Source organism: Bombina bombina, chromosome 6, assembly GCF_027579735.1.
Source record: "Bombina bombina isolate aBomBom1 chromosome 6, aBomBom1.pri, whole genome shotgun sequence".
NCBI classification, from domain to species: Eukaryota; Metazoa; Chordata; class Amphibia; order Anura; family Bombinatoridae; genus Bombina; species Bombina bombina.
The window spans coordinates 993551354-993577566 of NC_069504.1; the positions used below are offsets into that span (position 1 = coordinate 993551354).

General features: G+C 34.6%; 1 protein-coding gene across 1 annotated transcript; it reads right to left on the reverse strand.

Moving 5' to 3' along the window:
- Positions 1-90: 90 nt before the first annotated feature.
- SPARC (secreted protein acidic and cysteine rich) lies at positions 91-26155 on the reverse strand. The gene is made up of 10 exons (XM_053718688.1): positions 26047-26155; positions 17529-17603; positions 13816-13869; positions 13633-13726; positions 13362-13483; positions 12049-12169; positions 6056-6189; positions 5451-5599; positions 2031-2179; positions 91-787 (listed from the first exon to the last, which is right to left on the reverse strand). The coding sequence occupies exons 2-10, from the start codon at positions 17583-17585 to the stop codon at positions 759-761; spliced, it is 909 nt and encodes a 302-aa protein (XP_053574663.1). The 5' UTR covers positions 17586-17603; positions 26047-26155; the 3' UTR covers positions 91-758.
- Positions 26156-26213: the final 58 nt, after the last annotated feature.

The window sequence follows — 26213 nt, forward strand, 5'->3', positions numbered from 1 at the left end:
TTAAAGCTGTGCCTATCAAATATTTTATTTATTTTCTACATCATGACACTTGCAAGCATGATACAAAGAGCAAGAGCAGTGAAAGAAAAATGCAATTTTTTCCAAACTTTTATTTTGTATAGAATTGTGTGCCACTGTTTCAATTAAGTTAGGCCAAATAAAATATAAAAAGAAACATTCTGGATAAACCAATCTGCCAACAAACTCATAAGGAGTGCTCAGCCTATGCCCATCTAAAACAAAAACACACACCACCTGCCCAGCCCCTGCATGCCTGCCAGGGGTTAACCCCTTCATTGCTAGAGAGTCTCAGCAATGTTTTTTGTGGCTACTCCAGCAGGGAAGGGGTTAAAGTCCTGCTTTAACATTCCATTTTTTAAGTAGCCATAAAAAGTAAAACGAAACAACATCAAAGTCTCTGCTGCTATAAGCCACGTGATTTTCATTTTTTTTAATAAGGGAGGAATAAGCTGAATTAGGAGTCAGACAAATTAACAAATGGAGAAAGAATGAACTGGTCAGACAACAGATTTCCGAGTTAGCGGTGACACACTGTGATTCTCCTCCTGAAATTCTTTTTTGTTGTTGTTGTTTTGTTGGTCATTAGCACCGTTAATAGAATCATTTGTTCTAAGTTAGCACCTTTTTGCCGCCCAATTAAGAGAGACAAATATAACAAACTAAAACATGAAAGAGGAGGTACAAAATAAAATATTAAACAAATAAAACTGTATGAAACAGAAATCCCTTGATGTTTCTTAGACAATCATATCGTTATCCACGTCTTCTGCAAGAGAAAAGAGAATATGTTAGTTTCAACAGGAGAATCACACTTGTATTTACTACAAAACATTGTTCTGCACATAAAATTATTGGGCTACAATTTAAGCACTATCGATAGCACAGCACGCGTTATGTTTTGTCCAACTTCTCTCAAAGATTAACATATAATAATAAACTGGTATTACAAGTGGGTGGTTAAATATTTTAAACAAAGCAGCTGAAAGTTTTTTTAGCATGCCATATGCTTTTAGTAGATAGTGCAGGGAACACTATCAGTGAGCTCATTGTGCTCATATTACAAGTGGTGAGCTCATTGCGCTCAAACATAATCCAATATACCTCTGTAAAAATTAGCACTTTTTAAGAACTGAAGTAAACCAGTATTACTAATAATAATATAGCACATAACTACATGAAGCACCACTCAAGCAATATTTGACATGAATTTTACTGCATGCCCCCATAGAAGTCTACTATGAGAATAATTTAGTGCACTCATGTTACCCAACATGCAGATATTAGGGTGCCGTACACTATTGCTTGAGTGTTGAAAAATTACTTTGGACTTGTAATATGAGCACAAAAATAGAAATGTTATTGATTGCGCTTGAGCATTGTTAACATATAATAGATCTAATATTTTAGCACTCCACTTGTAATGTAACTCATTCTCTTTATACCCCTTTGCTATTAATCCTGATGTCATGGTTGATTCTCGACCTTAAAGGGACATTAAACACCACATGCCTGTGCAATATTAAAAATAATAATAATCCCCAATGCTTATTAACACAGGCAGAGCACATACAAGTATTTAATTCTTTGTACCCATTTTTAGCACCAAACCACTGTAGTGGTGGTGGTAGTTTGGGTTTATTCTACTAAACAGACGGATATTCTTGTGAAAATTTAAATAAATACATCTTTCAACTTTTATGTTATTGCAATAGTATATTTTTTTATATTTAATGTCCATTTAAAATGTAGGGGTTTCTACTTAGCTATGTACCAAGACTGGAGTGTGGTACTGATGTAGAGTCAACATTCTACTAAAAACTCCTGTTTTTCAATTTAAATTCACAGTTTGGCCCACATTCACCACTCTCATTGTCCTTCAATAGCAAAGGGACATGTCATTTCCATGTAGATAATTTAATATTTGGTATAAAAAAAAAACTAACTAAAATGTTTCCTTGTGATCGTAAAACAAAGTACTTTTTTGCCTCTGCTTGGCTTCTTGCACTCACCATCTTTGATACCGAAGCACTTGGCCCATTCGTCCAAGGCAATATATTTATCGTTATCAATGTCACACTCTTCAAAGAAGCGGGTGGTGCAGTGTTCCATGGGGATCAGAGGTGCACGAAGAGGAGACAGCTCAGTGTGGGAAAGGTATCTGAACACATAAAGAGTTTAAAAAGAAGGTTACTGATCCAGCTTTATAGATTTAATACACAGTTCACAAAAGGCAGACACATAACTGAAGGAGCATGAAATATAATGACATGTATTGCAGTGAGCACACTTGCTTATGTTCATAAATGAGCACTGTTAGTAAAGGCTTCTTTCCAGTCTTTATCTTGCCAATATTTACATTGTATTTCCTGACTAATAATTACTTTATTCTAGCATTGTTAGGTATATGTTACAACTATATTAAAACTCTGTCAGGAGAATAGGATTCCATGCATGCAATATAATATGTGCTAACTGTTGTAGAATTCAACAGCAGGTCTGCTTATCCTGTGGTTGATACAGGGGATATATAACAGTACAAATATACAGCGCCTTAACAACTCTTTATCTCAGGGTAACTGTATACACCCCATACATCAAATATCCAAATAAGTTCCCACAGCACCATGACATTTTTCAAAACCTTATGGTAACATACAGGTCGAGGTTATCACAGACAACGTTTAGGGTTCACTCACCCTTAATCATGACATGATTAAGGGTGAATGAACTGGAAACTTCGCCTGTGATAACCTGGATCTGTAAATTCTAAAAAAGTTTTGAAAATGTCATGGTGCTGTTGATACAAGGGATGTAATTCGATAAATTCTTTCTATCTGTAGGGCATTAAATGTCATCATAGGAAAACATTCACTCTCTTTTCTTTCTCATTAAAGTGACATCCTAGATTAATAATAAAATGTATAATTTGTTAGAGTATTTTATTATTAAACTTTTGCTTGTTGAACACTATCACCTAGATTACAAGTTTTGCGTTATGGTTTTAACACTGAAAAAATTGCCATTTCAGCATAAAAAAACGTAACGCAGCCATTACGAGTCTTGTCGGTACAGCTGTACCACAAGCATTTTAGCCTGTAACGCGAAGTCAATCCCGCACTCAAAAAAATTACATTTTTGCGTGGAATTTCCATAGCGCTGGTATTACAGGTTGTGCTGTGAGGCTAAAATGCTTGTGTTACAGCCTATACTGACACAATCCGTTCCACCATCTGAGAGCAGTAGCTATGAGTTACACAAAACTCATAACTAAAATGTTACAAAGTACACTAACACTTATAAAATACCTATTAACCCCTATTCCGCCACCCTCCCGCAACACAATCACAATATTAAACTTTTTAACCTCCTAATCTGCCAGTCCTGACATCGCCGTCACTAATAAAGGTTATTAACCCCTATTCCGCCACACCCCAACATCGCCCACACTATAATAAAGCTATTAATCCCTATTCCGCTGCTGCCACTAAGTAAAGAGCTACTGAAATTCTATTGGCTATTCAAATCAGCCAATAGAATTTCAGTAGCTCTTATCCTATTGGTTGATTTGAACAGCCAATATGATTTCAGTAGCTCTCATCCTATTGGCTGATTTGAATTTCAAACATCAAATCATCCAATAGGAATGCAAGGGATGCCATTTTGAAAAGGCTCCCTTGCATTGAAGATCCAGTGAATGGTGGTGACCGTATGAAGAGGACGCTCTGCGTCGGATGTCTTCAAGGATAGACCCGCTCCGTGCCGCCGGGATGAAGATGTTTTTTTTTTTTAGATTAGGGTTTGGGCTTTCTTAAAAAAGCTGAATGCCCTTTTCAGGGCAATGAAAAATAGCTGAATGCCCTTCTAAGGGCAATGCCCATACAAATGCCCTTTTCAGGGCAATGGGTAGATTAGGTTTTTGTTAGAGTTAGGTTTTTTACTGTTGGGGGGTCTTTGTATTTTTTTACAGGTAAAAGAGCTGATTTCTTTAGGGCAATGCCATACAAAAGGCCTTTTTAAGAGCTATTGGTAGTTTATTGTAGGCTGGTATTTTTTTTATTTTGTGGGGGCTTTTTTATTTTTATAGGCTATTAGATTAGGTGTAATTGTTTTTATTTTGTATAATTTTGTTTGTTATTTTTCGTAATTTAGTGTTTGTTATTTTTTTGTAATTTTAGAATAAAAATTTTTTTAGTAGTGTTATTTTTTTTTTAATAATTAATTTAGTTTATTTAATTGATAGTAATTTTAATTTTAATAATAGTTATGTTAGGTTAATTGCTAGTTTAAACTTAGGTTTTTAAATTTCACAGGTAAGTTTTTATTTATTTTAAGATAGGGATATTGTAATTTTAATATAAAGAAAGGGGCTTGCGATGGGGGCTGGTGGTCTAGGGGTTAATAGGTTTATTTAGTGGCAGTGATGTGGGAGGCCAGAGATTTAGGGGTTAATAACTTTATTTAGTGGCGGCGATGCCGGGGAGTGGCGGAATAGGGGTTAATAGCTTTATTATAGTGACGGCGATATTGGGGTGCAGGGGAATAGGGGTTAATAACTTTAAAAGTGGCAGCGATGTCGGGGAGTTGCAGAATAGGGGTTACTAACTTTTATTAGTGGCAGCGATGTCGGAAGCGGCAGATTAGGGGTTAATAACTTTATTTAGGTGTTGGCAATGTCGGAGGCGGCAGATTAGGGGTTAATAACTTTAATATAGTGGCAGCGATGTCGGGGGAACATATTAGGGGTGTTTAGACTTGGGGTTTATGATAGGGTGTTGTACGGCGATAACCATTCCACACTTCAGGTGTTAGGTTTTTTTCTAACACTCTCTCCCCATTGATGTCTTTAGGGAAAGCGTGCACGAGCACGTCAAAGCGGCCCTTGGATTTTGTGCGGTATGGAGCTCATCACCACTATATCGCACGCACAAGGCACAAACTTGTAATGGCAGCACTATAGGGGGTGAAATAACGCTACTTTTGTTGCGTTCGTTTTGCACCCTCTATAGCACAAAACTTGTAATTTAGTTGTATGTTTTTAACCCCTGCTTGCGCCTTTGCTACTTCTGCACATGACACAGCCAGTCACAGGAGGCTACACATGTATTCTGCTTCTGAATGACTCACCATCTGTCTCCTGCTCAAAAGCATAGAATTAACTATGTGCTTACCACCTTTGCAGTGTGCATTATTTTAGTAATAAAATGTCCTAATGCATTTTATGATTATACTAGTCAGTCCCTCTATTTCTTTACAAGTTACTTAAGTACAAACATGAAATTCAAATGATTTTAGGTTTTATATAGCAATTTAAAAGGGTAAGATGATAGAATTATTTTTTAATGCAAAGACAAATAACAAAGACATATTGTGGAGTAAAATACACAGTGTGTCATCTACTGTTAGCCCTAAATTATCAAAGATTTACATACCCATCAATGGGGTGTTGGTCCAGCTGTCCAAACTGCCAGTGCACAGGGAAGATGTACATGTTGTAATTCTTCTCAAAGTCGCGTACCAGAAGTTCCATGCTGTGGTCCCCAGCTTCCAGACGCTTCTCGTTCTCGTGGATCTTCTTCACCTGGGGAAGAAACATATTGTTTAGACATCTCTGAAGACCCTGAACAATTAAAGCCATCATTGCCAGACTCAGTAAGGCATACTCCATGTATAAAATTATTGTGAGCTGAGGTTCCATTTTATTATGGCCAAACCATTAAAATAATTCTGTTGTGGGTTATGTAAAACAAGTATAACTATAAACTGATGATTATTTTGTCATTTTATAATAGCAATACATTTTTAAAAATATAAAATCTTCTGTTGCTGCCATGTTGATAATTTATATAGTTTCATAATTGCTCATTTCTTGTCCTTCTTTGCAGTAGGATAAGTTATCAGAGTCCAGAGAAATGCAGACTAAACAGAAGGCAATACACCTTTTTATTTAAAAATAAAATAAAATTGTTATTTTTTTTCCAAGCAAAGATAAGTTTTAATTTTTTTTATTTTATTTTTACCATATGAGCTAACTTACTCTCAGCTTTTGTTTCTCATTCAGCAAGTTGTTGTTCTCATCGCGTTCATATAGGCTCACAAGCACGTTCTTAAGCCAGTCACGCATACGCAGAGGGAATTCGTTCAGCTCACTGTCCACACATGGAGGAATGACTGCAAAACAAGATTGAGTATTAAAAAAAGTTTCAGACAAGAACTATGTTCAAGAAGCTTAAAAAATGATTTAATGGTAAATAAGTAAAAACACATAATTAAGTACTGTGTTTTAATATTGCTGTCTGCGTAACAATCAAGGCAAGAACCATGTCTAAGTGCTGTTTTAATTGACTCACAGTAGCTAGAAATAGTAATTTACCTATGGAAAGAAAATTAGTGGCCAAAATAGACTTTTCAAGTTAAGCATGTAAAATCTAAACACAATTTAAAACAAAAAAACAGCAAACATCCGTGTCACGTACTGCTTGTAAAGACGCATGTATGCAGCTTAAGATCTTGCTGCTGCGTGCTTGTTAGTGCTTGTGCATGCTTGTACAAGTGTGTAGAGGTTGTTTTTACTTAAAGGGATAGAAAAGTTCAAATTAAACGTGCATGATTCAGGTAGAGCATGTCATTTGAAGACACTTTTAAATTCACTCCTATTTTCAAATGTGCTATGCTCTCTTGATATCCCTTATTGAAAAGGAATATGCACATATCCCACACTAGTGGGAGCTAGCTGCTAATTGGTGCCTGCACACATTCGTCTCCTGTGATTGGCTAACTAGGTGTGTCTAGCTTCCAGTAGTGCAATGTTGTTCCTTCAGCAAAAATGTGATAATAGAAGTTAATTTGAAAGTTGTTTAAAATTGTATGTTCTATCTAAATCATGAAAGAAAATGTTGGGGTTTCCTGTCCCTTTAACACCTTTACCTAGAGTGGCAGGTATCACATTGCAAAATAGTGCAAGAATCTATCTGGCATTGAAAAGGTTTAAGGTGCCATATGACCACAGTTGTTGTCTGGAGATATTATTTTATTTCTTACACTACTGCAGTGATGGAGCATTTACATGTAAGGCCCATACAGGTAATGACTGCCTACTAGTTGCTATTGTCACAACACAGAAAGCAAAATGAACTCTGTATGAACACATTGTCTGTTTCATAGTGCTTGGGCTACTGGTTTAAAGTAAAGGCTTAGCAGATTTTAAAGCAAGATTACCTCAATATAAAATGGATTTATATGACACTTTCTGTCTAGCACATTTGGTTTTACAGTAGTTGCTAGTTTTCCCAAAACAAATATAAAGTTTTCCATGCAATGTTTTTGTTCAATAATTGAACAGTATGTTAGCACAGTAAGCACCTGTGAGGTAGGGAGGAGCAGAGATATATGCACTGAAGTGATCATAGCAAAAGCATCATAAAAGTGAGGGAGAAGAAAATTAGCAGTTGGAGGAAAGGAAGGAAATTAAAATGATTAAAGGACTAGCAAATTCAGTAGAATTGCAAAATTAACTATTTTCACACCTCCTGTATCACGTGACAACCATCAGCCAATCACAAATGCATATACGTATATTCTGTAAATTCTTGCACATGCTCAGTGGGAGCTGGTGACTCAAAAATTGTAAATATAAAGACTGTGCACATTTTGTTAATGGAAGTAAATTGGAAAGTTGTTTAAAAGTGCATGCTCTATCTGAACCATGAAAGTTTAATTTTGACTTGAGTGTCCCTTTAAGAATTATGAGAAGTTATCCTCTTTCTTTGTCATGCATACAAAAGCTATAGCACAACATAAATGTAAACAGACCATTGTCCTGACACATATTCATTCATCTAATCTTGTTTGCCATTCCTTATTTTTATGGCCCGATTGACTTTGAAGACTTTTCTTGTTCCAGCAGGAATTAATCAACAAAAGGTTTATTTTTCAGAGCAGCATTATCTGTTACTGAACCCTAGATGCTTAGACTGTAAATTCAACAGAAAAACAAAGAGAATACTGTACTTGCATCACAATGAGGCCTATTTATTAAAGGTCTGTCGGACCTGATCTGACAGTGCGGATCAGGTCCGACAGACCTCGCTGAATGCGGAGAGCAATACGCTCTACATATTCAGCATTGCACCAGCAGCTCTTGTAAGTTGCTGGTGCAACGCCGCCCCCTGCAGATTTGCGGCCAATCAAGGGGGTGTCAATCAGCCGCCAGCAGAGGGGTGTCAATCAACCCAATCGTACTCGATCGGGTTGAATTGTGGCAATCTCTGTCCACCTGCTTAGACCGCTGCTTCATAACTACTGTTTCTGCAAAGCCTGTAGGCTCGCCAGAAACACGGGCTCTCAAGCTCCAATCGGAGCTTGATAAATGGGCCTCCATATCTGAAATACATGAACAAATTGCCTTTTGTGAAGAAGATACAGGCTGCAACACATCTTTGCACCTATGGAATTAGACCCCAAGCTTGCCCCCACTGCTAAATGTCTCTGTACACACAGCGCTGACCCAGCAGGAAAATGACGGCAGTATTTCTACAGCTGGAAGTAACATCTTGCCCAGGGAAACTGCACATGCTTAAACTAGTTACAAAAAGCGAATCACCCTGGGGCCTGATTAAATATTTCAATGGGAAAAAATCTGAGTATGAAGTCTAAATTCCCAAAGTTATTAAGGAAAATGTTCCATTATGCTACTTAAGTTGTCTGAGAGTGGAGAAAGCAGTTCATGACTATGTTTTATTCATTAAAATGTTACTTCTAGAAAATTGCACTATAATTAAACTTCATAGTCTTTTTATAGCTCTGATTTCAGAAAATATATATTATATTTTATTTTTACTCTTTTAAAGAAACATTTGTATTCATTATTTATATTCACCCTATAGATTTTCTATAAATTGTTTTTATTGTTTTCTATTTGTTGTACTAATGTTTTTTCACGTGTACGTAATACAAATGCTCATATAAAAGTGCCAAGAAAGTTTGGGAATAAAAAGTTCCAGAAATGCTTAAAATAACTTTCTTTTAGCAGAATCATTCAACCTTGAAAATATTTGTTATACATTTTTAAAACTTGGTATTGTTATTTTATGTTATTGTGTGATAATAATGGGATCATTTGTCATAAGCAAAGTTAAAAAAAAAAAAATCAGTGATTTTACGTAATCATCAATAGAAGGGTGTGCCAAATTAAAAAAGATTGTCTAAAACCGATATACACATACATACATTCTTGCATTCATGGTGGATCTGCCACAAAGAAAAGATGCTATGACAGATTTTTTGCCTTTAGTTCTTGATATGGAGCTAGAATATACTGTATATTGAATTTTTCAGTGGTATTATTTGGGGGGAAAAACACACACTTATTCATTTATAAACAGACAAGTATAAAAACATATATATATTTGTGAGAAGATAGGTATTTTGGCGCTTGGCTTATATCACCGTATACAGATGAAATATTTTGTATGTGTATGACAGAGGTTAAATGCTATTTGGTAATACAGATAGCTAGATAAGTATATTGGGCTAAAAAGAACAGATGAGTTGAAAAAATAACCAATAACACAAATATATGAAAAATAAATATATAGATAAGTAGATATTTATTTTTCATATATTTGTGTTATTGGTTATTTTTTCAACTCATCTGTTCTTTTTAGCCCAATATACTTATCTAGCTATCTGTATTACCAAATAGCATTTATCCTCTGTCATACACATACAAAATATTTCATCTGTATACGGTGATATAAGCCAAGCGCCAAAATACCTATCTTCTCACAAATTCTCTAACAAACTAGGAATAAGATAGTCTAAGGTGGGGACCTTTTATCTATCATTATTCCGGGTATTAGGCAGCAGGCTTATTCCTTAGAAATTAGGGCCGTGGGCCAAGGGTACACTCTTAGCGCTGATTTATTTATCCTCTTTTAAGCTATATATATATATATATATATATATATATATATATATATATATATATATATATATATATATATATATATATATAAGCAAAAGAAGAGTGCACTCACCAAGACTTTTCAGTTATTTATTTCCTAAGATGTACATCTTAGGAAATAAATCATTGAAAAGTCCTGGTATCTGGAGTGCTTGTCTGTTCTACTATGTATTGATAAATATATATATATATATATATTTATCAATACATAAAAACATAATCTTCTATGTGAATAGCATTGGAATGTGGAATATTTATATTTTCACATTGGGTTAGTGCATTTGAAACTATGGGATCATGTTCGCGTGCAAGTAGGGAGTTAGTTTTTTCCACACTTGTTTTGCTCCATTGACCTCTATGGGGGAAAAGTTTATTGCGCGTGTGAAATCCTAAGTTCCGCTTTTTATGTGCCTAGGGTTAGCGCACGATCGAAAACAGTTTACTTTCAACTCATAATATGGGTGCAACCTGACGCGCAAAAAGCTTACTTATAGCGCAGTTAACGCTCGTGCGGGACTGTTAAATAGCACTTCACTTGTAATCTGGCCCATAGGGATTTATGGGGCTGTAAAGGTGGAATTTGTAATCCAAGTGGTACATTTACTGTAAACTTTCTTGATAATATTTCTTATGCATGAGAACGTTAACCAGTATGGTGGCAAACCATGAACACATGCATTTGCTTTTTACATAAGCATCAAACAACACTGATTTCTATGTCAATGCCAGCACTCGGAACATGAACAATAGAAGACTGTGCTTCCAAGTAGCCTAATGTCATGTTGTCAGCTAGTTATGTGCACCAGAAGAGTTATCAAAAAGTTTTGATACATTTTCAAAGAAGCATTTTTGTAAATGCTACTAATAAAATTTGCTCTTTTAAAGATAATTTCTCCAATACAAAAAATAAACTCAATTGATAACCAGTTTCATTACTTTATTATTAAGTATTTTGGGGCAACACTGTCCTATTAATGTAGGACTCAATTGAAATACTATAGGAAAGCTCCTCTCTGTAAAAAGGCACATTTTACACAAAAAGCAGCTGACTAGCCATATAAGATAATATGTTGTTGTTCGTTCCCTGATTGATCTTTTCCCTCTTTTAATAATAATAATAATAATAATAATAATAATAATAAAGTGTAATCACAGAAAACTAGACTTATTGGCCTAGAGGGGCTGAACCTGATTGACAAGGCCCACATCGCTCATACAGATTGAGATTTCTTAATATTTAATGGCTGGACTGAGATTTTAAGGCAAAACCAGACTAATATAATACAGCAAAAATCTCTGGAAAGACATGTTCTGGGAAAAAAACACTGCACATGGGGCAGTCACTAGCCATTGAGCAAGTCATTATGATTTTGTTCCTCCCTGGTCGTGCACTTCTCTTTTTTCTCTCTGTATGATAGAATTAACAATTTTAAAGGGACAGTACACTTGAATTTTTAAATTATTTAGAAAGATAGATAATCTCTTTATTACCAATTCCCCAGTTTTGCGTAACCAATAATGTTATATTAATATACTTTTTACCTCTGTAATTACCTTGTATCTAAGACTCTGCAGACTGCCAACTTATCTCAGTACTTTTTACAAACTTGCATTTAGCCAATTAGTGCTCATTAATGCATAACATGGAGTTATGCATTAATAAGCACTAATTGGCTAAATGCATAACTCCATGGAGTGACCACAATGCTTTATATATGGTGCACATGAACTAGCACTATCTGGCTGTGAAAAGCTAATAAAAGGCAATGAGATAAGAGTTAGTCTGACGGGGCTTAGTAACAGACAAAGATTTAGAGTGTTGGTTGTGCAAAACTGGGGAATGGGTACATTCTTGCATTCGTGGTGGATCTGCCACAAAGAAAGGTTTTATCTATCTTTTTAAACAACAAAAAAAGTCAAGTAGACTGTCCCTTTAAGTGGTCCTTATTGTATGCAAACTTTCTGTGTAGCAACTATGCCGAGCAATATGTTATTTAAGTAGCTCAATGTATATGGTCTACTGTTCACAATTCTGCTGAGATAGGATGAAGAAGATATAGACTTACATTTGCATGGTCCAATGTAATCAAGATGAAGCTTGTGGCCTTTCTTGGTGCCTTCAAGGGTGCATTTGGTTGCAAAGAAGTGGCAAGAGGAATCATAAGTCTTATTGTCATTACCACAGACCTGCGAGGATTCACAAGATATAATGGTCATTATGTGATAATGAGATGAAAAATAAAATAAGTATGGCTAGTTTTCTTGTAGTTGTGCATGTTCTTTATCTTTTATTATCATTTTACATTATTGTGCTTTAAAATTGTACTTGGTGCTGCATTTTTATTTTTAGCATTTTATCATGGAAAGAACATTTGGGTGGATATGAGTTCGCGTGGAATATTTGATCAAAACTGTCTCTATGGTAATAATTCTAATGACAAAGTGCCCTTTCTAATGCTCTAATAGAATTTCTACCGCTAAAAGATGGATAGCAACACAGAGAAATAGTCAACTGTAACCTGCTTTTTATTTATTTATTTTGCTTGTTAAAAAAATGACACATTTTAACAGAGATATGAAAGTTTAAATCTGTCCAAATATACTGACAGTTTCCTTTCAGATTATTTAATTTGCTTCATTCTCTTGATACCCTTTTTTGGACAAGCAGCAATGCACTACTGGTAGGTAGCTGGACATCAGGTGAGGCAATACCATGAGGTATATATGTGCAGCCACCAATTAGCAGCTCCTAAGCCTACCTAGATATCCTTTTCAACTAAGGATACTAAGAAAACAAAACAAAAACAAATTGAAATTAAAAATGGGTGTTATGGCCCTTTAAACACTGCCATGCAAAATAAATATTTTAAATTGTTTTACATTGCCATTTTGTTAGCACAATTTAAAAGGTTTTGCAAATCAAGAGCAATTCAAGGATGCAACTATTGAAAGTCTGCTGGATCCATGTACTGGCTTTCTTTGTTGTGGTCATTTGGAGACAAATGTAAGTAAGTACTTTGTGCTAACTAATCACAGAGTACAATGTTGCAGACTCAGTATTCTGTTATATTTTCCTTAATAAAACATTTTAATGGAAGATTACATATTGAGTTTAATGTCTCTTTAGAATCTTGCGATCCAGCAGCAATTTTATTTTGTATTTTCAGAATGATGAATATCCCTTTAAGTTCTGATTGTTTCTTTATATCCTTCATTGTATTAAAACTATATTTACTTATCTGTTTGGCTTAAATCTTCAATATTAAATACTAATCTGTACTGAAATATCGGTGCCCTTAGTGTGCATTCCGACAATTCTATTTTCACACAAGGAAAATGCTATTCCCTTGCCTACTCATCATTAATATTCTGGTCTTACCTTCTCAAACTCTCCCACACTGGCAGGGCAGGTGGAGGGGTCTTGGCACACGCACATTGGGGTATTGTTCTCATCTACCTCACAGACTTTGCCATGCTTGCAGTGATGGTTCAGGCAAGGATCTTTTAATAAGAAAATAGTTAGGGCACAGTTACATATAGCAAAACAAAAGTCAACTATATATATTTTGCATTATAAATATATTATGTTCTAAAGTATATGTCAATATGTGTGTGTATTTGTATTGTAATTGGATGCACATTGTGCTTACTCTCTGGCACAATCTCTTCCTCCTCTTCAACATCAATTGCTTCATCAAACTCCCCAACCTCCACCTGCACTGGGTTTGCTCCAACAACAGGTTCCTGCAAAATAATATTAGTTGTCGTCATCATCTTTCCACAAGTTCTTAGTAGAATGCAGTTAACAATTTTATAAAACCAAATACACTCACATCTGTCACGACATCTTCTATCACCTCTTCCTCTTCTGGCAGAGCATCCTGTTGCTGTTTCCAAAAAATAAAACATAATACATTTGGCTTTTCATGGGCACATTATTTACCATAGTGCTAAACTGCTAGATTGAATACAACTAAATAGTTTTTTAATTGTTTTACTTAAATCCATATGGCCTGAGAACATCTACATTTCCCCAGAAAGAAACCTTCATCAAGTGTTATGTCTTGTGCTGAAGAATTATTTTCTGTTAACTTGTAAGTATCTATTTATTAGTAAGTAAAGTATCGTCAGATGTTCAGTAATGTTACAGTGTTGCAAACTCCAAATTGACAAGGGATACAGTCAGTACCACTTTTAATAGGATTTGAGTTCCAGAAAGCCACAAATTCCCCATACACGTAAATATGGACTAAGTATAACATTTTAAGAGTAAAGCCATTTCTACCTCTGAAAATGGCTTCCTTTCTTTGTTTGAAAGTGCCAAAGGATTTGCTGCATACAGCACTTTGCTCTCCAAATGAACACTCCAGTGTATCATATTAAACATGTATGATCTCTGGATTGGTTACATGCATCCAAGCAGCCAACCTATTTCCTGTATAGGTGTAAAACACATTTGTGCATAGTTAGCAATTGTCCTGTTTTTCCCAGGACGGTCCTGTTTTTGGGGTTTTCTGCCTAGGGAGGTGGCGAATATGCTGGAAGTGTAATTTATTTGGTAGAACGAATAGTCCTGTGGACATTCGTTTTGGACAATCGAATGTTGATAAGAATGAAAATCCATTAAAATTCAGTAATCGAATGTTACTTTTGATATCAAATGTTCATAATTAGATTGAATATCCACATTCGAAATTTTGAATGTAACATCTGATTTAACAAATACTACTTAGAGATGTAATAGTTCATATCATATGGAATTTAGTAAAATGATACATAATAGATACAAAATATATAAATTTGAATGTTTCTAATTTAAATATTGCATAATTTGGATATTACATTTAAAGAGAGCATTAGAAATACTATTAAAAATATATTGATTCAAAATTTTTAAATTCGAATATTGCATAATTCGAATCTAATTATTAGCAAAATTGGAATTCAATATTACATTTATAGAAAGCATTGGAAATACTATTACATTAAACAAATGTTAGAATGTTGTACAAACATTCCAAATTCAAAACGAACGAATGGATGTGTTAAAATTTGTTTCATTTTTGGAATGTTGCAAAACATTTGCCCATCCCTATTCCTTCCCCTGCCTTTGTCCCTTGGTCAATTCATTCTGTATATAGTTTATGAATATTATGTGTAGTGCAGTACTCCCACCACAGAGGGCACTGTGAAATTAGTCTCATTGCTTACAGCAGTGTTTTTCAACCAGTGTGCCGTGGCACGCTAGTGTGCCGTGAGAGATCCTCAGGTGTGCCGCGGCAGACTGACAACAGTGCAGGGGTGTCCCTCTTTCAAATTTTTAAATATTGGTAGGTATGTGACAGGCTCATCAGGCATCATTTACAACCATGACATTGACATTCATTCACAGACAATCATTATGATTGTTTGTGAATGAATGTCAATATGTCATGTATAGTTTGCAGGAGGCATGGCATGACAGTACAGTGTGTGTGTGTGTATATATATATATATATATATATATATATATATACTGTATATATATCCTGTATTAGGCTACAATGTGTGATTTTGTAAAATTTTGGGATGTTGGTGTGCCACAGGATTTTTTAATGTAAAAAAGTGTGCCACGGCAAAAAAAAGGTTGCAAATCACTGGCTTACAGTATGTTTTTCTGTGGTCTTCTGTTACACTGACGTTTAGCAGTATGAGGTCAGGTAAGGGAAAGCCATGATATGTAATATATAATACCAGGAAGGGCAGGAGGCAATGGGTGATGAAGCCAGGCAGCTCAATAGTATTGCACATCTTGTAACATGTAATTTTCCACCTGTATTTACTGTAAGCTCATGCTTTTCAAGTGCTGGGACTGGAATTTACAGAACATAATAAAAATGCAGATTTACTGGGGCATTTTTGGGTCTATTAACCTATTGCTATCAATCTGCAGCAACACAGATAAAAAACATGAATAGTATCTCATAAAATGCCATCTACTTGTGAAGCTTTCAATAGTGCCTTAGCAATAGTAAAACATAAAAACAAACCCTTACCATATCTGCATATATTGTTCTCAGCAACCCCAAGACAGCAGTTAGCAGGGTAAACATATTGAGGTAATATCACTGTTTAATTTCAGGCTGTGTAATATTTATATATAAACTAGTGTGCTTTGTGGTGTCCTACTGTACAGATGCTGAAGGGTTAATAATTTAACTCTTGCTTGCTTATTTTGGAACTCGCTGTAAAGTTATTCTTCCTATGTCAGTTATGTGCTTGATAGTAAGGGAGGTGATGGGGAGCTTGATGCTTTAACCTGCATTAAAGGGCTAGAATAGTACATAATGAAAATTCTGTTAGAGAAATGTTATTATTGCACTATTACTTTCATATAACCATGTGTTCAACCTCTGCAAAGTGATTAAAAAAATAATTAAAGTCAGTTCCAAAGCAGCAATGTACTGCTGGGAGCTAGCTTAAAACATCTGGTGAGCCAATGGCAAAAGACAAATGTGTTGCAACCAATCAACAGTTAGCTCCCAGTGCATTGCTTCTGCTGAGGAGTGGTACATATCATTTTTAACAAAGTTACCCAAAAGAACAAAGTAGAGGTGAATTTAAAAATGACATGCTCTGTCTGATTCATAAAAGTTTATTTTATAGGAATAAGCTAGTCAAAATTAAACTTTTACTATTCAGATAAAGCATGCAGTTTTAGGCCGCTTTCTAATATACTCCTATTATCATTTTTCCTTAATTCTCTTGGTATCTTTATTTGAAAAGGCAAGAATGTAAAGTAAGCATAGGAGCTGGACAATTTTTGGTTCAGCACATGGGTAGCACTTTCTGATTGGTGTCTAAATGTAGCCACCAATCAGCAAGCGCCCCCCAGGTTCTGAACCAAAAATGAGCCAGCTTCTAAGCTTACATTCAAATAAAGATATCAAGAGAACGAAGAAAATTGATAATATGAGTAAATTAAAGTTACTTAAAATTGCATGCTCTATAGTTCTGACTAGACTATTCCTTTAATCTTTCCTCTCCCTTTAAGCAATCAGTATGCCTAAATCATACTACTAGAATTTTATGTTCCTGTTTTGGTGTCACTCTGAGTGGGCGGAGCTATTCAACACATAAATGGGCGTGGCTCTGCTGCAAAGTGGCCCTGGAGGGTTTTTTTTTCAAATGTTGACATCTAGGTTAGTGTGTATTTGGTTGGCAATGTAAAGTTCCTTAAACAGAAGGGGAAAACTGTTTCTGGGAATAATTGTTGTTTTACTTTAAACTGCTAAGTTATTCTAAAATACAAATTTGAGGGCTACTTTTATCTCTCATTAACCATGTCAGTTTTGTTTTTACAAATTGTTTTGCTTTCTTTTTTTTAAAACAGCAAACTAAAACTGAAAACAACACCTTTGAGGTTCTAGAAGTGTTGTTTACCTGCAAATAAAACTGATCTGATTCTTGGAAAATGTATAGCTAACCAGGAAGTGTTGTGCAAATGATGACATATTTCCGCACAGTACAAAAGGAAATATATTATAAAGGTACATAAAATACTCACAGGTGCAGCTAGTGCTTTGCCAGCCAGGCAGAGGACAAAGAAGACCCAGACTCTCATTCTCTTGCTGGATTCCGCCTAAAAAGGAGTCACAAAAAAGTTAGAATATAGAATTATTAAAAATATCAGACATGAACAGTCAGTGTGTGCTTAAAAGGACATGAAAATTCTAATCTCAACTATTATGATTTAGACAGAGTATTTCATTTAAAAAAAAATATCATTATTATCAAATTTACTTTGTTCTCATGGTAGGCTCAGGAGTGTGCATATATCGCAACAGTGTTTGCAACAAAGTTTATAATGTTGATATACATTCTTGCAAACACTTTTTTATGCTTCTAAATGTATCTAGATATGATCTTCAACAAAGGATACCAAGAGAAAAAATAAATTTAATTTAAGTAGACTTTTATAATTGCATGCTTTATCTGTCATGACAATTGAATGTTGAATTTCATGTAACTAACTTAAGGACAACATTAAACAAAAAAATATGTAGTCTTCAAGATAGATGTCTGCTCCCCATGTTCTCTAAATCCTTCAATTTATTTCTACTATCAAATTTACTTAATTTCTTGGTATCCTCTGTTGAAGGAGCCGCAATGCAATACTGGGAGCTAGCTGAGCACATCTGGTGAGCCAATGGCAAGACGCATACATGCGCAGCTACCAATCAGCAGCTAGGCACCAGCATTGCTACTACTGAGACTACCTAAGAATGTTTTTTAACAAAGGATACCAAGAGAACAAAGCAAATTAGATAGACGTAAATTGGAAAACGGAAAGCTCTATCTATCTGAATCGTGAAAGTTTAATTTTTACCATATTGTCCTAATAAAGTAATATTTATACACATAGGATTTTTCAGGAAGCAAGCTCTGCATTGCAATAGTTCTATATACTATTTAACGGTTTTGGAATCTTTTAAAAGTTTTAGCAAAAATGACATTGCTTTGGTATTATACCTCCTTTTACCAGTTAGTAAGAAATACAAATGAGCTCCTGCACTGATCAAGCCATCACTGTGTAGCATGTTTAAGGGTTAGAGATCTAAAGTCTGCCGGATACACTCCTCCATGTCAGCTGGCAGGCAATTTGTAGCAAGCTGCTAAATAACAGTGCATGTTTATCTGTGCATAATTACACAATTTACAGGAATTACATTTTGAGTTTAATTTCCCTTTATTTGTAGAGAATACTGAGTTACAAGTATATGAGAGATCACAACTTTATAAATGTAATGGATTCAGGTTAGGTAGATATATTTTTAAAGTTGCTTCACATCTTTTTGTTTATTTATTTTCATGCATCTTGATTCACTTTAATGTCATATGTGTATCAGGGATTGTCTCACCGGACTTTTACTTGGTCTATTGCCTAATAAACTATGTAAAGTAATCAGCTATGTACAGCCAGCTCACTTCCTTTAATACTATTTGCTCTGGCCATGCCTTACATACACAGTTTTGATGTTGAGGTCACTTCAATCTGCTTTGATAAGTGTCTGGGTGGAAAATTACAGCCACTGCTGGAAGCATCATGTACCCTTTCTTCCTTCATCCTTTATCCATTCAGATCAGGGCTCTCTGTGTTAGCTGGAAAATTCCCGGCAATACATTGATGCAAATATGGAATATATTACTTATGATTAAGATAAATAAATAAACAAGATTATCCAATCAAATGTACCAAATGTAATGATAGGCTAGAGATACTTTTTACACCACCAGTCCTTGTAAATAAAATAGACAAGGGCACCATTCAAGACCTTGTTTTATAAAATGCGCTATCCTCTTTAAAGCGACAGTCTACACCTTAGTCATCTTAAAGGGACACTGAACCCAAATTTTTTCTTTTGTGATTCAGATAGAGCATGACATTTTAAGCTTACTTTTTAAGCTTACTCGTATTATCACATTTTCTTCATTCTCTTGGCATCTTTATTTGAAATGCAAGAATGTATGATTAGATGCCAGACCATTTTTGGTGAACAACCTGGGTTGTTCTTGCTGATTGGTGGATACATTCATCCACCAATAAAAAAAGTGCTGTCCACAGTTCTGAACCAAAATAAAAAGCTTAGAAGCCTTCTTTTTCAAATAAGGATAGCAAGAGAACGAAGAAAAATTGATAATAGGAGTAAATTAGAAAGTTGCTTAAAATTGCAAGCTCTATCTGAATCATGAAATACATTTTTTTGGGGTTCAGTGTCCCTTTAAAGTCTTATATTAGATTAAGTTGCAAATAGCCTCCTGCACTCCTTTCTATATCATGCAGCAGGAATGGTAAAAGTTATTTTAAAATGAATATTGTTTCTGGCCACTTTGAAATGGCTGCCAAGATCAGCACACTGATTACATCACGATCTAGGCTGCAACTAAGCACTCTGCTGAATAGCACTGGTGGTCTGTTGAATACAACTAGTGATCCTTTTGTGATTGGATGCCATATGTAGCCCAGATCATGATGTCATCGGTGGGTTGAGCTTGGCAGCCATTTCAAACTGGCCAGAAATACAATTAATTTTAAAATAACTGTTTACTCTTCCTGCTGCATGATATAGAAAGGGTGCAGGAGGCTATTTGCAGCTTAATCTAAGGTAAGATTTTGAAGAAGACTAAGGTGTAGACTGTCTCTTAAAAGAAGGTAGTGCATTTTATAATACAAGGACTTGAATGCTGCCCTTGTCTATTTTATTTACAAGGACTGGTGGTGTAAAAAGTATCACTAGCCTATGATTACATTTGGTACAATTGATTGGATAATCTTGTTTATTTATTTATCTTAATCATAAGTAATATATTCCATATTTGCATCAATGTATTGCAGTGAATTTTCCAGCTAACACAGAGAGCCCTGATCTGAATGGATTAAGCATGAAGGAGGAAAGAGTAGATGATGCTTAAAGAGTGTCCATTTAATGACAATTTGCAATACAACTTTTAACTTGCAATATTACAAAAATCTTAAAACCTCTAAGAAGAGAAATGTAGAGGAAAAAAGTACCCAATGATCGCAAAAGCAAAGAATTTTTTTTTTTAAAAGTATATTCTTTTACTGTTTAAGTTTTACTGAAGCAGTTCCTAGATGAATGTTAAAGGGACATTGTAGCAGAAAATCTAGATGCTGGAGTTTGTTCAGACATGTCATTTTTGCACTACTCACTGTGGAGTTCTTTGTATTTAGCCCCTGCAAATGGGGTGAAACACATAGATAAAGTCCTACGTAGGAGGAGCAAAAAGGCACTGCTGGTCCTAAGTAGGAGAAAGCCAGTGAACCAATTGGCAGCAGCAGTCATGTGACCCCCACCAATCACAGGCTGCGTTCAGCTTGGCAGCTGTAATGCTTACAGCTCCTAAGCAAGATTCTTCCACAACAATTATTTAAAAAATGACATGCTCTTAACAAATGAGAGCATGTCATTTTTCCCCATTAGAAGCTTGCTTTAAAAAATATAATGTCCTGCAATGATAATAATAAAAGTCTAATCTCTCAAAGTACTTTTTCCATACTCAGATAATGTGTATGGGAACTACTTTCAAAAAAAGTAGAACCACATATAAAAATGTAAAGAACAAATGAGCTGATTATACTGATATTGTATAACTGACAGTCTAAGAGCTTCTATCTATGATTGCAAAAACATCAGGATGTCCCATCAATTTTATTGCAAGGCAGAGTAGGCAATAAATGTTAAATTGCCTTCTGGATGCTAAGGGATCTCATCTGAATATATATATTATATGAATACTGGAGAGGATAGTTTACCATTACTAGCTCAATATTTGTTGGTCCTCCCCCAGCAATATAAGGATTGGTTTAAATCGAGAGTTGTACTGAAGTTGCATGTTTTGGTTGGAGGGCTATGAAGAGGAACCGTATCCTGTATAGCAAACAAACCTCAGCACTTCATGATCTCAGCGAAAGGAAAAAACAAGTTTATTTCAGAAGAGTAAACTAAGCTCATGAAAAGAGACTTATTCCAGAGCCTAGTTCATGCCTGGAAATACTTCGTTTGGTAGACTACAAAGATAGATAAATATGTCGCCGGCAAACTTGTAGCAGACCATCTAATGAAAAAAGTTAAAGGGACATTAAATGCAACATTTATTTTTACAAAAAAAAATGTTTAATTGTGCATAGTAAAAAAAAAAAAAAAAAACCTTGGTAAATACATTTATTATTTATTTTTCCTGCATTTTATCTATGACAAGTATGTATTTTCCACTGTCCCAAGAGAGGCTGGAGTATACACTGCAGAATCCAGAATCCTGACCCTTCCACATCATACACAGTGATTGCTTGATCAGTGCAGGCTCTCATTCATTTATAGCTGTACATTATTGACCACAGCAGAGGAGATACGTTTGCTTATAAGGCTTTTTAAAAGTATGTTGCTGGACTGAAAAATAATGCCAACAATTTGATTGCTTTAAATACTTTTAAAACATATATTTTGTACAGTAACACAATGTTAATTGTCAATGCTATGATATATATATATATATATATATATATATATATATATATATATATATATATATATATATATATATTTACTGTAATATTAATAATCATATATTTTCCATATCAACATGCAATTGAGTTTTGTTCTTTTTTCTTTTAGCTTTGGACAGTAAGATACATAAGCAAAATCAAACGAGAGAGAGGAGAGAGAGAGTGTATATCAAGTTGGATTTAGGCCATATGCAAGCACATGGAACATGTGAATCATTATTTAAAGGGATAGGAAAGTCAAAATCAAACTTTAATGATTCAGATAGAGCATGTAATTTTAAGACACTTTTAAAATCACTTTTATTTTCAAATGTGCTTTGTTCTCTTGGTATCCCTTGTTGAAAAAAATGCACACATATCCTACACTAGTTGGAGCTAGTTACTGATTGGTGCCTGCACACATTTGTCTCTTGTGATTGGCTAACTATATGTGTTAAGCTAGCTGCCAGTAGTGCAATGCTGTTCTTTCAGCAAAGGATAACAAGATAATAAAGCAAATTTGACAATAGAAGTAAATTGGAAAGTTGTTTAAAATTGTATGTTCTGTCCAAACCATGAAAGAAAATTGTGGGGTTTCATGTCCCTTTAAGGGCTAGATTTATCAACCCTGAGATTGAATTTCGCCAGAATAGATGTGGCGAAGATGTTAGGGAAGCAGCGGTCTGGTGACCGCTGCTTGATAAATCGCGGCGAGCAAGTTCTTGTGAGAACTTGCTGCCGCAAGGGCTTGATAAATCTTGCCCTAAGATTATTTAAAATTTGATAAACAGTGCAGCAGTGCAGCCAGTAAGGCCAGTTGAATACTATGTTGCATTGGGAGAGGTATTAGTAGCAGAAATAGCAGTGTTCTTTTGCTACTTTATAGATTGCTAGCTAGACCTTATCTGGAATATTGTGTACAGTTCTGGAGACAAAATCTCCAGAAGGATATAAATAAACTAGAAACTGTCCAAAGGAGGGCCACTAAAATAGTACATGGTCTTAAAGAAAATATAGAAAGAAGACTCTTTGATCTAAATATGTATAGTTTAGAGGAGAGAAGGGAAAGAGGTCACATGATAGAAACCTTCAATTATATCTTAGGACTTAATAAAGTGGAAGCTGAAAGTATTTTCCACACAAAAACAAACACCAAAGCAAGGGGTTTTAAGATAACATTGTTTTACAAACATTGTGGTGGATTCATGTAATAAACTTCTAATAGAGGTGGTAAACACAGGGACTGTAAAATAATTTAAAAATGCTTGGGACATGCATAAGGTTATCCTAAGAAAACAGTAACGTAATATGGGTTGATTTGAGGGGCCTTTTGGTTCCTAGCTACCATCAAATTATACGTTTCAATGTTTCTATGTGAAAAACTGTCTTTAATCTCTTTTGAAATGCATTATTTTATTTTTTTCTGCGATTTTTTTATGAAAATGTCACTGCAGTAGAAAATGTATGTTTTTGTTTATATTTCTGCTATATTTTTGTTTCTATGTTGTCATTAATTACACTATATTATTCCAATTTCTTTTATAATACCCTAATATTTACATTAAGAGACATACATAAGCTAGCTAGCTACCAAGTAAACAAACAATGTGCCATATGTGCTGTTTTACTGTGCAAAAATTCAATAACAAAACAACTTGTTGTACGTTGTAATAAATGTCCTTTCAAATTGTTGGAGTATAAAAAAAAAAGATTACAAAATCTATATAAAGAGAAATTAAATAAAAACTAAATTAGAGCAAAACCATATAAAGGCAATTAATAATTGTGATTGCACTTAGCCCAGTGTTACTATTGTTGCTGCCCTGATATTGAATGGCAAAAATGGACAAAAAAATAATCTAAAAAAAAACTTCTTCCTGACAGAAGTTTGTTTAGCACATCCTAGGCCTGAGCGCAAGAAGACAATTATCTGGCTGCAGAGGACCTGCCTGAGTTACCATAGCAACAAGCATTCCTTTGTGTCTGAGTAATGTGATAGGAGAGCCAAGCAGGGAGGAGCTGGGCTCGCAGCAACTTTAAAAAAAGTTGTTTCTGTCCCACATAACATCACCCCTCCTTTATTTTATTCAATCCCACCCATCCCCCATTTTCTGCCTATGTGGCAGACAATGGATGTGTTAAATGCTTTGCTTGCTAGAGGGACCTGGTGAGCATAAAACAGCTACTCCAAGTGTATAATTCCAAATGGATGCACTGACAATCATTATCTGTATACCAAAGCATTATTGTTTTGTTAGCACTATCATTATCAGTATCATCACCTCTCATATATCACAATGGGGAAAATCATACCATAGTAATAACACTTTGTTGATTTATTTTATTAAAAAATATCCATGAAACTGTTCTGTTATCTATGCATTAGAAAATATTAACATTGGGAACAATGTTATAGTATTAGGCATTGCACTTTGTGGTTATAAAAATAGAAAATATGATTTGTTTCTCTGCCAGCACATTTTCATCATATTTTAATTGCATTCCAGGTATAGTATAGCCTGACTGACCCATTACACTGATATATAAAATGCACATACTTGTGCATTTACATTTCTAGTCAGCATTTAGATGTTTTCATAAGAAAAAACAACTTAGAACTCACTGTGTATTAAGTAAAAAAAAGTGTTGTCTTCTAGACAGAAATAACTGTGAAATCAAATCTTTGTGTATTTGTTGATGCACAATATTATCTAAACAAAAAGTGTGAATCATGTAAAATGAGTGGTAAAAGTATCATTTATAGGACCTTTGCCAATCAGGATTCCATGTTAACATTTATAACTGCAGCAATACATTTAGAATCCAAAATAACTTTTTGATGAGGAAATATGAAAATAAGTTTTGCCCGACCTTTAGTAAAAAAAATTATTACTTATGTTATAGGAGGTCCCCATCATATTATTATTTACAACACTTCAATAGTTTACAAAAATAATGTCATCTATTAATAATATTCTTTTAAGGCATATATTGATGCTTGAATAGAGCGGATGCAATATTAAATTATATACAATATTAAAATAGAAAATTATTATAAAACCAGATACTTTTGTATATGGTAAATTATCCCTCAGGATTCCACTAAATAAATTGTATCTGAGAGCACATTTCCCAAGATAGGGGGAAGTCTCAGGTTTATCTTGTTACAACATATGAATGTTCTCATAAAACAATAAGAGGGTGAAAGAATGCACAAGTGTTCTCCTAAATGAATTGCACAGATTCCAACAAGTCTGACTTCCCTAGATTCCATTCTCTCCATCTGCCTGTGTCTTTGAAATTTTAACACCAAGGGCAATTTGAATGTGGAAAAACACAAAATAAAATGTTAAAGGGGTTTAAACCTTCAGATTTTAGCAAACCTGCTCAAGATTTACTTTGGTTTCAATTAGATAGATAGATAGATAGATAGATAGATAGATAGATATATTATAGATAGATAGATTATATATATATAGATAGATATATGAAGAGAAAGAGAGATAGAGAAATGATAGATAGATAATAGATAGATAGATGATACAATATATATGGATAGAGAGAGAAAGAGAGATGATAGATAGGTAGATAGATAGATAGTTAGATAGATAGATAGATAGATAGATAGACAGACAGATTTGAACAATAAACACAGTAAATTATAATCAAACAGCATATTATATACAATGGTTTCCATTGCAAGGAATTGATTTGAAACAATTCTATTAATTGCAAAAAAGTAATATGTACTATAATACTACAAAATAAGGTAGATAATGTTATATAGTATCCAGAAAAGCCCTGCTTGTGCCAGTTTTGCAACTTTTCACAGTGTTGTGGTAAAGAGCACTGTTGTCTGCAATGTTAATCACTGATACTATGTTAGTTTTTAGGAATGGAAGTAACAAACAGCAAATAAAAGAGAACATAAAAGAAAAATATACAAACTATTGATGTTAGAGGTGGTAGATAAAGTCAGTTTATATGATCTTACAGAGATTACAAATCTAATGTATCATACCTTGGGACCAGAGGAGTTAGCTTCAGGATTCCTGATGCTCTGAATAAATCTGAAGGGTACAAATTAAGTTAGCAGTGAACAGAAATAGGGTGGGTTGGACTATGATGTCTACCCTATTCTCTTTTTCAAAGGTGGGCTGTCCTAATCCTATTCAGTTCCCCTCCCAG

What these genes read in the sequence shown, in the direction of transcription:
- SPARC (XM_053718688.1), bottom strand. Translation starts at nt 17,585, where the DNA reads ATGAGAGTCTGGGTCTTCTTTGTCCTCTGCCTGGCTGGCAAAGCACTA. An exon ending in GTGTGGGAGAGTTTGAGAAG is followed by an intron (nt 12,170 to 13,361) that starts GTAAGACCAGAA and finishes GAATCCTCGCAG; the next exon opens with GTCTGTGGTAATGACAATAA. An exon ending in GACCAACACCCCATTGATGG is followed by an intron (nt 2,180 to 5,450) that starts GTATGTAAATCT and finishes TTATGTGTTCAG; the next exon opens with ATACCTTTCCCACACTGAGC.